Source organism: Aspergillus mulundensis, assembly GCF_003369625.1.
Source record: "Aspergillus mulundensis strain DSM 5745 chromosome Unknown scaffold_2, whole genome shotgun sequence".
Lineage (NCBI taxonomy): Eukaryota > Fungi > Ascomycota > Eurotiomycetes > Eurotiales > Aspergillaceae > Aspergillus > Aspergillus mulundensis.
The window spans coordinates 1,522,371-1,536,272 of record NW_020797890.1 but is presented as its reverse complement, the minus strand read 5'-3'; the positions used below and the strand labels follow the sequence as shown (position 1 = coordinate 1,536,272).

The 13,902-nt window shown below is 52.9% G+C and overlaps 6 protein-coding genes across 6 annotated transcripts; 2 read left to right on the top strand and 4 right to left on the bottom strand.

The window, feature by feature from the left end:
- Positions 1–770: 770 nt before the first annotated feature.
- Positions 771–2,792, bottom strand: DSM5745_03169 (F-box/WD repeat-containing protein; the record flags this gene model as incomplete). The annotated part of the gene is made up of 2 exons (XM_026745185.1): positions 771–1,743; positions 1,798–2,792. The coding sequence occupies 2 exons, from the start codon at positions 2,790–2,792 to the stop codon at positions 771–773; spliced, it is 1,968 nt and encodes a 655-aa protein (XP_026606051.1).
- Positions 2,793–3,662: 870 nt separating this feature from the next.
- DSM5745_03168 (NAD(P)-dependent alcohol dehydrogenase) lies at positions 3,663–4,936 on the bottom strand (the record flags this gene model as incomplete). Its single annotated transcript, XM_026745184.1, has 4 exons — positions 3,663–4,627; positions 4,675–4,734; positions 4,779–4,806; positions 4,862–4,936. 4 exons carry the CDS (start codon positions 4,934–4,936, stop codon positions 3,663–3,665), a joined length of 1,128 nt encoding a protein of 375 aa, XP_026606050.1.
- Positions 4,937–5,627: 691 nt separating this feature from the next.
- On the bottom strand, positions 5,628–6,635 carry DSM5745_03167 (dihydrodipicolinate synthase family protein; the record flags this gene model as incomplete). The annotated part of the gene is made up of 1 exon (XM_026745183.1): positions 5,628–6,635. One exon carries the CDS (start codon positions 6,633–6,635, stop codon positions 5,628–5,630), a length of 1,008 nt encoding a protein of 335 aa, XP_026606049.1.
- Positions 6,636–7,166: 531 nt separating this feature from the next.
- Positions 7,167–8,592, top strand: DSM5745_03166 (Gfo/Idh/MocA family protein; the record flags this gene model as incomplete). Its single annotated transcript, XM_026745182.1, has 4 exons — positions 7,167–7,353; positions 7,408–8,109; positions 8,173–8,263; positions 8,328–8,592. 4 exons carry the CDS (start codon positions 7,167–7,169, stop codon positions 8,590–8,592), a joined length of 1,245 nt encoding a protein of 414 aa, XP_026606048.1.
- Positions 8,593–8,964: 372 nt separating this feature from the next.
- DSM5745_03165 (putative PHD finger domain protein) lies at positions 8,965–11,274 on the bottom strand (the record flags this gene model as incomplete). Its single annotated transcript, XM_026745181.1, has 2 exons — positions 8,965–9,108; positions 9,169–11,274. 2 exons carry the CDS (start codon positions 11,272–11,274, stop codon positions 8,965–8,967), a joined length of 2,250 nt encoding a protein of 749 aa, XP_026606047.1.
- A 751-nt stretch (positions 11,275–12,025) lies between these two features.
- DSM5745_03164 (uncharacterized protein) lies at positions 12,026–13,610 on the top strand (the record flags this gene model as incomplete). The annotated part of the gene is made up of 2 exons (XM_026745180.1): positions 12,026–12,378; positions 12,425–13,610. The coding sequence occupies 2 exons, from the start codon at positions 12,026–12,028 to the stop codon at positions 13,608–13,610; spliced, it is 1,539 nt and encodes a 512-aa protein (XP_026606046.1).
- Between the last annotated feature and the right edge of the window lie 292 nt (positions 13,611–13,902).

Below are 13,902 nucleotides of genomic sequence, written 5' to 3'. Positions count from 1 at the left end.
AACTGTTTTGTGTGTTGGTATATCGTCTAAGACGAATAGATAGCAAGGTAGAAAATGAGATTTGTTGTTGTTCTCCGTTCTTCTGTCGAAACGTCTTTGTTGACGCTAAGTCTCCTGGCCAATCACCGCCAGGTTCCGCTCAGACAAAAGACACCTTAGTCATGAGGCAGCGATCTGTTCTCGATGAACTTCAGGTGTCGAAAGAACTTTAGGTGTCTACATAATGTGCATCTGGACTCCAAAGCCTCTACAAAGAGCATATGAAGTTGGATACACATATAAACATGCTCAGATTGCGGCTTGTACATGTAGCATAACAACAAGACAATCACGCTGTACTTCAACCGCAACAACAGGCTTGATATATTTTTGGGACTGGGAGCGGCAGGACGGAATGTTATCATGTTAGTGCGCACGATGACTTTGCGGCTATGTAGACGGAGATACCAGGGCAGAAGTATACGTTGTGGTTTGTTCGGTTTTACAATGGTGATGGGGATAATGTACGATTACTTAAGAGGTTGTTGAAAAGAGATAGTAATCAAACCCTGAGGGCTACGGAAACCTCTGGGATCCATGGTTTTATGCCAATAGGTACAGTAGCAAGACAAGAATAATATGTCAAATTCTAACGCCAAGAGTATATCTATCGCTAACCAACGAAATGATTGAAAAAGAAGCAAAAAGCCGACACAAAGAAAATCTTCTATGAATCTATGACCTTTGTCTCAGAGCCGCACAATATGCCAAGGATCTAGTATAGATGCTGTCTAGCTTTCCAGTAAATCAACGCCATCTAATCCATATCCAAAGTCCATTATAACCGCGCGTGAGTCTTGACTAGTCGCAACAATGCGTCTATAGTCCGACTTCACGCTCAACATCCAACTGGTAGTCCAGCCGGGGAGATTCACAGAGAGCTCCCCGGCCTGGGCGTCGAAAATTTTAACGCTCATGTCGTAGCTCCCACTGACAATCCGCCGATTCACGTTGTCGAGATGCAAGGACCGAACCAAGCCAGAGTGTCCCTTGATCTTTTTGACAAGCTGACCGGTGTTCGCGTCAAACTGATAGATCGCTCGGTCATTGCCGCCGGTGAGAACCGACCGCGCATCATCGCTAAATTCGACACACGCAAGGCCTCTGTCTTTGCTGGAGAACTCTTTCACACACAGACCGGAGGTAACGTTCCACAACTTTGCGACGCCGTCTCCGCTGGCAGAGACGATGAGATCACCACGTAGTTGGACGGCGTTGACCGGGCCCTTATGGCCAAGCAATTTCTTCGCCAAAAGCCCGGAGGATCGATCCCAGACGCAAATTGAGTTGTCCTTGGAGCAAGACACAATATAACGATGGTCAAAGCAGACATCCAGTACTCCAGCTGTGTGACCCTCTAGACGACGAATGGGTTTATAGTCATTCTTGATATCCCACACTATGCAAGTATGGTCAGAAGACCCGGTAACCATGATTTCGTCGTCAAACTGAAGGCACAGAATGGAGGCGCCGTGGTAGTCTGACGGTTTCTCATGAATAGTCGCTATTTCTGCAGCACACGCGGGGGGAGGGCGAATGGTAAGAAGCGGCGAACTCCCCGATGCCTGCTGCTCCGGGTCATAGAGCGGGCCGCGGTTGACAATCTCTCCCGGCGCTGGCCCAATGATTTTGCGACAGGCCCAGGGATAGTGAGCGTCCCAAACGCGGATTGTTCGATCGCGCGAACCAGTAATGATCTTATCCCTGCATGTATATGAGTGACGGTTTCAAAGCAGACGGGAGATAATTAAGACATACTCATCAAATTGAACGCAGTAGACACTGTCTGTATGACCCTGGAGGTAGACTGCTGCTGCTTTGCCCTCCTTCCATCGGTTCTCCAATTCACGGCGGATTTTATAAAGGTGCTTCCAATCCTGTTGGAAAAATTGCTTGCCCAGCCCAGCAGCAGGCTGTTTACCAGTCCCTGTGTACCCGCGTCCGCCATAGTGAGAGCGGAATACATCGCGCCATACATGCTGAGAGGAGACCTGCTCGCTCCAAGCGCGTGAAACCAACCCACTGTTCATCAACGACTCAGGGTCGAGGAACGAGAGAACGTTAGCCATAATCTCTGTTGGGAAGGCGACCGCAGGGTCAACGCGAACGAAATCAGTTTCGGCATCCGAGTCGTCAAAGCGATCTTGGAGAATGATGCCAATTCCACTCTCCGAGTCCTGAGTAAGCTTCATTTGCTCCACCTTGCGTGCCATTTCATTCTGGGCCGCTGCGGCTGCTCGGGCGGCGGCCCCAGAGTACATGTGGTTTGGCAGAATTGGAGGCTCCGATCCATTTCCAGGAATCGGTAGCGGGATAGCGAAGCCCTGGAAAGCAGGAACACTCTTGGGGCGATCATAGCCAGATTCCTGGCCATTTCGAAGTTTAAGAGTCTCAATCTCGGACTCATTCTGAGAAGGAGGGTTGGGAGTGCGGGATGATTTGTTGCGAAGGGTAACTGACAAGCGACGACCAAGCGCGCGTAGTCCATCAACTGAGTGACGTAGACCCGAGAAACTCTTTGCGCTGCGACGTCTGCCAGTCTGTTCGGGAAATGGCTTCACATCATACAGAACAGGCCCTTCCATATCGTCCCCCGAATCCACAAGGGGCAAACCGTTCCAGACATCATGATCTAGCCCGGAAACTGGAGTTGTGGGTAAGGCCGATACTGTTGCGGTCCTCGGTCGGGATTTGAAGGGGACTGACGGGCGTCGTCGGTGGGAGGAAGTGGCAATGTTCTCTCGTGGAGCCATCGTGAGCGGAGATGCCAGCCGATTGACGTAAAGCTAGGATAATTTAGGCGCAGAAAAGTTGGGGTCTTTTGCGGAGCGAGTGTTGATAAGAGACCCCTTTTCTCCGGAAGACACGAGTCTAGGGGTAGTCGTAGGTTAAGAAATGAAAAGCAAGGGGCGTGTATGTCTAATAGCCCGGGTATCAAGAATGAAAAAGAAATTAACGAAAAAATAATAATTCCAGGGGCTGAAAAGTTGGATGAAAGACGCGTCGGAGAAGGTTGAAGTATATACTAGTAGGAAAGGTAAATAAGATGATTGAACATGTATAAGAACACAATAGAAGAGGAATTGAAGCGTCAACGAGGGAAGATATGAAGGGAGAGACGGTAAGCAATGTACAAAAGAGAGAGAGAGGCGATGGTGGATAGATAAGGGAGGAGAAAAAAAGTTATGGGCAAACGCCTGAAGAGGATGAAAATCGGGCGTGCTGCTGACTGACTGGGGCAAATCCGGGGCGGTGAGGCGTTGATTTCGTATGTGGCCACGAGAACCAGAGTCTTTGTCAGGAAATGCTATTAATAAGCTGAGAGCTTAAATTTATCCAAGGCTTAAAGTGAATCTACGGATTGTGCCTGTGCTGAAAGCGCTCATTCATTGTTACTATTGTTGCATATTCTTCCAGTCCCAAATCGAGTCCCTGGATCTGAAATTTGAATCTCCAAAAAGCCCAGGCGCAGGTCCGGCCGGCAGATCCATCCACCTTATCACGAATCACGATCCACTTCCCCAGACTTGGAAATTACTCCGTAGAACTCCGACGCCGGAGCACGAGCCTTTTCTTATCGAGGACCTTCTGAGCCCCGACCGAGTACCTTGGTTTCCGAGCGACTATGCAAAGACCTTGTCATATCCCGTCATTGTGAAGCGGTAGTGCACGTCTCCCTTCTTCATCCGCTCCATTGCTTCTCGCAGCCCTTCGGGGCCGATTTGCAATTCTTCCACCCAGCCCTTCAGCCCCTTTTCAGCCGCAAGCTGCAGCATCGCCAACATCTCACGGCGACTTCCAAGGTGACTGGCGCCGATCAACACACCATTGGAAATTAGATTCTGCGCTTTGATCACTTGTCCCTCCTCTTCCGGCAGCCCTACGCTAATCCATCTGCCGTGGACATCCATCATGGAGAGGTACTTTTCCAGGTCAAAGCCCTCGGATGAGTTTGCACAATTGATGATCAAGTCAAAGGAGCAAAGATGAGGCTTCTCCCAGCCCTCCTCCGCGGTAGCAATGTAGCCGTCGGCTCCCAGTTTTCGTGCATCTGCTTCCTTGGCCCGCGATCGCGAGATTGCCCAAGTCTCCGCGCCCAGGGCTTTGGCGAACATGATACCAAAATGTCCGATTCCACCGAGACCAACAATACCGACCTTCTTGCCGGGTCCAGCGCCATTACGGACCAGAGGTGAGTACGCAGTGAGTCCGGCGCACAGCATCGGCGCGACAAGGTTTGATTCCAGGGCGTCGGGGATGGGAAACACCCAGTGCTCGTGGGTGCGGACATGCGACGAGTACCCGCCCTGGCTGACAATTCCAGTGTCGGGCCACTCAGCACCGTACGTGTCGATCATGAGCACTGGACAGTATGTCTCGTTATCGTTCTTACACTGTTTGCACTCGCCGCAGGAATACGATTGGGCGCCAACGCCGACACGCTCGCCTTCTTTGATCAGAGTCACCTTGGGGCCAACGCGGACGGCACGGCCGATGATTTCTGGTCTGTTAGTCTCATCCATTGCTCGACTCTGGGGAATCGTACCATGTCCGACGCAGAGGGGGAATTTCTGGGATCCCCAGCCACCTATGACTGTCATTAGGTTGCCGTGGAAGGAAGCTCAGTCTACATACCGCTTATGGTGTGTACATCGCTACCACACACACCGCACGCTTCTATCTTGACATCGACATCTATTTCGTCAGTTTAGTCAAATACGATTCCTGAATCCGCTTACCATAGTCGCCGAACGGTTTCAACTTGAACTACACAACCCGTTAATCAATTTTCCCTCCAGCGGACGGTGCTCCGAAGACTTACAAAGCGCTTTTTGAAGTCGGTATAAGTATCCGGGCTGTCGACCTGGAATCCTTCAGCTTCCTCGGGGTACGGCATGTTGCTTCTGATTGGTATCAGGACTGGGCAGAAAATTGTGGTCGAACCGGATGACAGACGATCCTCCTCGGGCACCAACGGATATTTATCACCTGCCTCCAGTCCCCAACCTCAACGGAAGATAAAATACACTTTCAGCCTTTGGGAGTGGGGGTGCTTCCAATGGCACCTCGATCTTCTCGTGACTGTATCCGGGCCTCGATCTGACTCCGCCGACATTTCTCGTGTCCTTCAAGCTGCTCAATCTGTTAAAACTGAGTCAACTGATAAGTTAACCCAAAATGAACTTGACACCCTACACGCATTACCAGGCTTCGCGCTTTGAACTTACTGACAAGAGGCGACTTTCTATACACAACAATTGCTATTCATATCATACCCATGGTGCTCTACGGAATACACTGTTGTCGATATACCCCTCTTTACCTATACTGGGAATGTTGCACTTCAGTGATTCGCGGATTAATCATACCTGTGCTGCGGAATAATTTATCCACCTATCATCAAGCATCTGGTGGTACCCACTGCGCAGATGACAGTGCGGGGTGGAGGCAGTCTGGGGCAATCCTCGGAGTTGACGCCGATGTGAGACAGTTGCACAAACTTACCCCAACAGCCTACGGAGTACAGCTTATTTACTACATTTGAATTAGGAAGAGAGTCTTGAACGGAATGAGAAATGTATTATTGTCTAAGCAACGTCAGGCAAGGAAAGCTCGACCTCCAAAGCTTCTTTGATCCCATCTGCAACAGCCTTGACCTGCGCATCACTAAGCCGCCCCAATGGCCGGCGAGGATACCCGCCATATCCGTAGTAGGATTGGATGGCACTCTTTGTCCCGGGGATGGCAGCCTTGGTCAACACCCAGTCGGCCTGGCTAAGCAAGCTCTGCGCCTCTATCGCCTCGGTGATCTTTCCCTCGCTCCACAAGGTAAACACCTTCACACATAACTTGGGAATAACATTGGCACCACCTGCCAGGATGGCAGATCCACCAGACACCAAGGTCTGCAGCGTGAAGTCCGCAATACCGCCGAAGGCGACATACGGGTGGTTGGCAGTCGTCTTGGTAACAGGCACAGAGGATTTGGCTGGCGCAAGCGGCGACTCTGGTTTGATTGCGTGCAAAGCGCGCGCGACACGGGTCAACTTGCCCGTGTTCGCACAGGTAAACTTGGTTCCCACAACGTTCGGGTGCTGCGAGATGCGAATGATGAGGTCCGAGTCCATGTCAATACCCGCGACGGCTCCGGGGTAGTTGTAGAGGATCAGAGGGAGGGGCGACTCATCCGCGACAGCTGTAAAGTACTCGTACAGTGTCTCGTCATTCCCCGTCGCATAGCGGTAGTAGCTAGGTGGGACGATAAGCGCGTACTCTGCGCCCGCGGCAGCAAGGTCTTTCGTTAATTGGATAGTGCCTCGGATGCTATTCTCAGAGGCACCGGCGATAACGGGGACGTCCTTGAAGTTGGCCTCGTCGAGAGCGGACCGGGTCTCGCGGATGACGGTCTGCTTCTCTTCGAGAGTCAGATGCACGGCTTCTCCGTTGGAGCCCATGGCGACGAGGCCGACGAGGCCGGCCTTTGCGAGGCGCACGGCGTGCTTGCGAATTGTGGGCACGTCGAGGTCTTCAGTGGAGGGGTCGAAGAACGTCATTGTTGGAGCGTAGACTCCGGGGCGGAGAGGAGTGGGTGCCATTTTGACTGAGCTTTTGACTGTACAGGCGTGCAGAGAAGATTATACAGAGGATGGAGCAAGAGCGCAATGGCGTGAGGGCCGCTATATAAAGCAGAAGAGGGGCATACACCTGGACTGTATAGTAACGGCCCACCCCACGCCCTGCACCAGATCCGGCCTAGCGGGCAATTCATCCCACGAGTCTCCACCTTTCACCCGGAGAAGGCGCCGGACGCGGAATTTCCACCAATCGGCAACGGACTTTCCCCTTTGCGCTCGGGCCATCAAATGCCGACTCTATCAACGTTCGTCATTGAAATGGAGGCCATCGCTGTGATTCCCGGCAATTCAAGGCAGACTTGCGGCCTGGACTGATTCTTCCGGCTCAGTATTTGTATTACAATCCATTATAATCCACAAGGTTGTCGCGCTCGCCGGAGTATATTTGCGCGTTGCCCGCCCCTCTTCTGTCGCCGTTCCCTGCTTCCCCTCACCCCTCCTCCCCTCAACCCTACCTATCCAGCTCTCCCAATTCGACTGCAAAGCTTCAAAATGGCCCCTCCTAGCGTGTTGATGGTCGGCACCGGCGAGTACACCACCGGCTACGTCGGCGGTGCCGCCTCAGGCTCAGACAAGAAAGTTGGCGTCGTTGGTTTGAGTCTGTTTGATCTCCGCCGTCGGGGCAAAGTAGGCGATCTCAGCATGGTCGGCGTCTCAGGGCGCAAGTTCCCTGGCATCCGTACGGCCCATTCTCTTTCTTCAAAGTAGGCGACTTGACTAACAATCGCAACAGGCGAGCACCTCCACAAAAACATCACCCAAGTCTACAACAACCTCGACACAGCCTTCACCTCCTACCCCTCCGACGACACCACCGACCCAGACGCCTACAAGCCCGCCATCGACGCCCTCCCCAAGGGCTCCGCAATCACAATCTTCACCCCCGACCCAACACACTTCCCCATCGCGCTCTACGCCATCGAGCGCGGGATCCACGTCCTCGTGACCAAACCCGCCGTCAAGACTCTTCCCGAACACATCGAGCTCCTCGAGGCCGCCCGCAAACACAACGTCTTCGTCTTCGTCGAGCACCACAAGCGCTTCGACCCCGCTTACTCGGATGCCCGCGCCAAGGCAAAGACCCTCGGCGACTTCAACTACTTCTACTCGTACATGAGCCAGCCGAAGTTCCAGCTGGAGACGTTCAAGGCCTGGGCCGGCAAGGAGAGTGATATCTCGTACTACCTGAACAGCCACCACGTTGATATCTGTGACTCGATGGTCAGCGATGAGTACACGCCTGTCCGGGTGAATGCGAGTGCGTCGACGGGGACGGCGGTTGAGTTGGGCTGTGTACCTGAGACAGAGGACACGATTACTCTGCTGGTGGATTGGAAGCATAAGACGCAGCCTGGGAAGGTCGCAACGGGTGTGTACACGGCTTCTTGGACCGCGCCGCAGAAGGCGGGCGTTCATTCGAACCAGTACTTCCACTGTACGTTCTCGCATCACGCACCAACCTTCCTATTTCCAGGCGAGTTACTAACAGCATAAACAGACATGGGCGCCAATGGCGAAGTCCGCATCAACCAAGCCAAACGCGGCTACGACGTAACAGGCGACGACTCCGGCCTAGCCTGGATCAACCCGTACGTCCTTTCCTCTCATTCCCTTCCCTTTCCATAACACCATTCTAACGTCACTTCCAACCAGATTCTACATGCGCTACGCCCCCGACGAAGAAGGCAACTTTGGCGGGCAGACCGGCTACGGCTACATCAGTTTCGAGAAGTTCATTGATGCGATCACAGCGCTGAACGAGGGCAAAGTAACCCTGGATGACCTGGACAAGAGGCCGCTGCCAACCCTCAAGAACACCATTGCTACGACGGCGATTCTGCATGCGGGACGCCTGAGTTTGGATGAGAAGAGGGCTGTTGAGATTAGTGAGGAGGGCGGAAAGTGGGTGCTCAAGTGAACGAGCACCCTAGTGCACAAGGGCTTGAGACTTGTATATACTTGTAGGCATCTAAGGATTTTGGAAAATATATGAGAGTAAATGATGAGTGTAATTCCAGTACCTAAATACCGCCTTTCCGTGGCCTTGGACAAGGTCTGTATGATGTTAAAGCCGAAAGATATGCAATGTAGGATCGTAGACAGACAACAACTCCGAGCGCCAGCCAGCCATGTTTACCGCGCCCCGCCCCGCCATGCCATGCTATGTATGCCATGCCGCGCGATCAAGAACCCAGAAGTCGCCAGAAGCCGCCAAATGATGTATCAATTTGCGCAAGAAAAAAAAGGAAATAACAGCATTCTTCGTAGCCTCGTATCTACTAGTCTCGTTTCACCGACGCAGCGAGCTAGGTTTGATGATTCCGTGCGCGCCTTTGTTAAACTTGACGCGGCAGTCGGGACAGTACCATTTCGCTGTGCGGCTGGGGACTTCGGAGAGTCCGACGCAGTCGAGATGGAACCATTCGCGGTCACACTGGGCACTTTCAATTAGAATCCAGAGTGAGATAAAGTAAACAAAAAGGGAGATACGTACGTCTGGATTCTCACAGCAGATCATCGTGCCGAAGCTAACGTCTCCGCATAAACAGTACCGCGGCTCATTGGGGTCGATTTCTTCAAGCACTCCATCTTCGTCAATGCGGATGTCTTGTCCCATGTTCAGACCGGGCTCTCGTGGTCCTACCCGCTTCTTGCCCGGTTTGGCTTTGCGGCGTCCATAGCTGACTGCGGCGCCCCCGTCTGGACCATTTGAGACTGGGCCCGGAGCGGGCCGCTTGCGGCGGCGAGTGGGTGCGCTGACGCTCGGTGCGCGAGACCCTTCCGGTACTGGTGTTTTTCTTGCAGGTGTGGCACTCTTTAGACGCAGTTCCCTTGCCGCATTCAGGACAGGCTCTGCTGTCGCTGTGGAGACTCCACGCGAGGGGGGTCGGGATTCTGATGGCGCTGAAGTGGTAGAGGTGGCCCCTGCTTTGGATCTTGTCACAAGCGGCGGAACAGCTGCTGCTGCTTTGGGTGATGTTGGCAAGTCGACCTTGATCTCAGGTGCGAGCTCAAGTGCGGGCTCAGGCACAGTATCAACCGCAGTCTCGGGCGCGATGTCAGGTGCTCTGTCATACGCGTTGTCAGAAGCGCTCTCAGACGGATTCTCAGCCGCGTTCCCAGGTGCAATCTCAGGCGAAATTTCAGGCGCATCTTCTGTTGCCTTCGGAGTTGGAGCTTCGCCCGGTGGTGATCCTTTGTCCGTCTTTCGACGTTTTGCTGCACTACGCGTAGGTCGGCTTTCAATTTCAGCGTCCTCTGGTGGAGCGACGGGTTCCGGGGCTGGTGGACTGCTCGTCTCGGTTTTCCGTTTCTTCAATAATCGGCTTGGTTTGTCCGCTGCCGAAGACTCCTGCGGACGATCAGCACCGTTGGAGACAAAACCTTGGGAGGTGGAGCCAAGCTGACCTAGGCTCTTGGCTGCTTCTGCCTCCGCAGCGGCTAAGGCGGCTTGTTCCCTCGCCTGGTTTTCGCGCTTCAGCTTTTTGGCTTCATTTAACTTCATGCCTCGATTGCTCAGTTTCATTTCCATGATGCCGTCAACCTCTTTGCTTCCATTGCTTGGTTTGGTCAGGAGTCCCGGAACATGATTGTTCATAATGTCGTCGCAGTCCAAAAATTCGGTTCCATTGGCTTCGGCCTCCGCCTTGGCTGCCCGATATGCCTCCCATCCGCGGCCACGAATCGCTAGTTCGCGGTGAATCATCACTTCGCTTGGCTGCCAGACCGCGTTTTTCTTCATTTTCTTGCGAAGTTTGGTCATCTCCCATTCGGTGAGACGCAGCCACGGTAGATCTTCGCTTCCGGGTTTCGCGTCTTCTGGAGGAGGCTTCAGCAACGCCAGAGCGCTGCTGGTGGACATGCCTGCAGATGCTCTCGAGCTGCTGGTCGCCTCTCCGGAAGGCTTTGGACGTCGGGCTTGTTTCTCCTTTTTGGTCTGAGTCACAGGTACCAAAGGAGCCGGCTTGAGTTCCACCTCATTGTCTGAGTGTTCGGTACTGGCAATTGGAGAGTCGGGGTGCAATCCCACAAGATGATCTGCTGCAACCAAAGACCGTCGCGTCCTTGACTTCTTGTCGCCTCTCGCACCATCCAAGCGCAGTGTGATTCGCGTCGTCGTAGTCGGTGCATCTTCTTTTTTGGTTGTGCGAGGACGCTTCGCGTTTGTAAGAGGCTGTGGAGGAGGAGTAGGTTCGCGCTCGATAGGCTTGGGTAGCGCTTCGAGCTTCTGTCTGATCGAATCTAGTCGGTTGAAGTGGCGATCGACGACATCGTATAGACGACAGGCTTCGGCGTAAGCCGACTCGCGAGCATTGATAGCGCTGTCAAGCTGGGCCGAGATATCTTTGCGCAGAGCAGTCGGGTCGGGACGCGTTTCGGGAGGGAGGTCGGGGAGTTGGCCGTACTTCTTGGTGAGGTCATGGACACCCTGCGCGCTGTCCAAGTAGCGCTTATCTAGGCCGCGAATGAGGGTAAGGGATCGGAGCAAATCGGCAGGGAGGTATTCGGTGTAATCGATAAAGTCGGTCACTGTGGCCTGGGCATCCGGGTCAAATGGACCATCCAGAATCACGCCTCCCGTTTCATTGAATTCCGCCATCCCAGCTGACAAGTAAAGCGACAAAATAAATGAAGGCGTCGGGGGGTTGTCGATGTAGGGAGTCAGCGTGGAAGGGAGCGGAGGTAGTCAGGGCTCAGTAGGCAGCACCATGCGAGACGGTGCAGCCATATGGGTGAGAGTCTCGGTATCAGAGCATGAGCCGACCGCAGAATGAGCAAGAGCGACGAAGGAGGATGTTGGGAGCTAAAGCGACCGTGGTGATGTGCTCTTGGGGGGCATGAGGAGACGCGGTGTTGTCGCAGGAGGTGCGGACTTTTGTTGTTCCGGTCCGCATTCTCTGTATACATTTTGGTGAGTGCAGTCTTCCGAGGCCATCTCTGGACACTGTGCAAGAACAACTCCAATGGAATGATGCTGCTAAGCCTCACCCTTTAGGACTGACCTGATAGAACTGAAGATTACTGTGAAATCTTACTTATAAAGACAGAAAAAATGTATTGACAAATTTACCACTAAAACAGCTATTGCTATCAATTTCACTCACTCAGCTGGTTATGCCAGCATTCACCATGTCTCAGGTTCCCGCTAAACCAGTAGACTGCTTGGGAAGAGAGGGAGGCTGCCCAAGGTGTTTGCTGTGTCACTTTCCCTTCTTGACTCTCTGTTTGTCTCTTCATGAAGGAAGGTCCCCCGCTTCTTCGACTTCTCTTCCCATCACTCTCGTCTCCTTTCATTCTCGAGCTCTTCGAATCCATTAATCTCAAGCCAACAGCTCTCGGTTAACAGCATCATGGGCGCGGCGGAACGCTTCAAACTTCTGTTCGAAGATGATGATGCTATCCTCCAGATTGACACTGGTCTCCGTTCTCTCAAGCCAGCAGCACCGCCAGCCGTTGACCAGGCACCTCCTCTGCTAGAGGAGACTGTCAACCAAGTGGCCAAGCTCACCATCTCTACTACAGATGGAAAAGAGCCCATTACAGCCGCCCAAGGCTCTGATGTTCCCAGTCCCCACGACGGCACCTTCTGCCCCTTGGTGGCATTGTCTAGGTTCCCGTACCATCACATCCGTGGTGAACTTATGCAGAAGGTGGCAGGCAAGTTCTTCGATAGGGGTCAGTTCTGGGATAGGCAATGGGACCTGTAAGTTCTGCTTATCTCTCAACCTAACTAGTGCCAACGTGCTTAGATACTACATTCATGCACCTCATCGTCTGGGCGGCCGTCCTCTGCTGCTCGCCCCGACATGCCAGGCCCGGAAGCTCTTTCGTGAAATCAATAGGAGTTTTAGCTGCTCCCAAAACATTCCATCTGGGCTAGTTCTCAATTTCAACCGGGAGGGTTTCCCTCAGCCGACCTTTCTAGGACAGTCGGACAACCGAAACATGAAAGACCGCCTAGAGGGGACTATTCCGGTTGAAAGCAATCTCAGAATCACACCTGGCGATATGAACAAGGAGGAGATGATGGCGTTCGAGAAGATGATGGAAGATGCTTTATCGGCAAAGACCAAGACCAAGTCTAAAGCCAAAAAGCAGCGTCTCCGCGTCCAGCGCGACATGGACACTGGTGGTGCCATCAGGCGCTCACAGTGCTACCTCGGCTTGCGTTCAGACCACTTGGATCTTATTGACATTCAGTGGGATAAACAGCCAGTGGAAACTCCGCAACCTACCTTCGACAAGCCCGTACCCTACCCGTTTTGGACTGAGCCCGTCTTTATCAGCCTCGATGTCGAAGTGCACGAACGCAGCCACTCACAGGTCACAGAGATTGGCATCTCAACTCTTGATACCCGCAGTCTTGTTGGTGTTTCCCCGGGCTTGAACGGCGAACAGTGGCAGTCGCTCATTCAGTCTCGCCATCTGCGAGTACAAGAGTACGCCAACCACGCGAACCACTTGTATATCCGCGGTTGCCCGGACAAGTTCGAATTCGGGACCAGTGAATGGGTTGCATCAGTCGACATCTCGAAAGCAGTACAGGATTGTTTCGCGCATCCTTCTTTCTTCGACGGGCCTGACAAGAACCTCCGCCCTCTCGTACTTGTGGGACATAACCTCGAGTCTGATATTCAGTTCCTCGAGCTCGCAAATGTGCATATCCTGGGGAAGTCAGGATCCTCTCAGTTTGCGGACCGTATTGACACCGCAACGTCCTTCCAGCTGCTTCGCGGGGAGACCGAGCCACGCTCACTTGGGGCAGTCATTGGGGAGCTGGGTATGACTGGCTGGAACTTGCACAATGCTGGCAACGATGCACGTTACACTCTGCAAGCCTTGGTTGCCATGCTGGTAAAGCATAGCATTGAAGGACTGACCTGCACACCGAAGCCTGAAGAAGCCGCTCATGTTTGTGTTGATCTTGGCGATTAAATGTACCTTCACCGATTATTCTTTCCTAGTCACCTAAGCTTCAGTCCATGGTTCAATGCCTGCAGCTACGATTGTTATGTATTTCATAGGAGCAGCTTTCCTCATTGCGTGATGATTTGTTTTTAATTGAGGCTTACCTGGCAGAATGAACACATTGCAAATCAAGGTATACAACAAAACTCCTTCAATTTACAGGGGATCTCAGAAACTGTAGGTATAATGTAGGACCGTTGACAATAATCACGAGCCTGACTTGTTGCCTGATGCACTTATAATCCGATCAGGTTGCCTA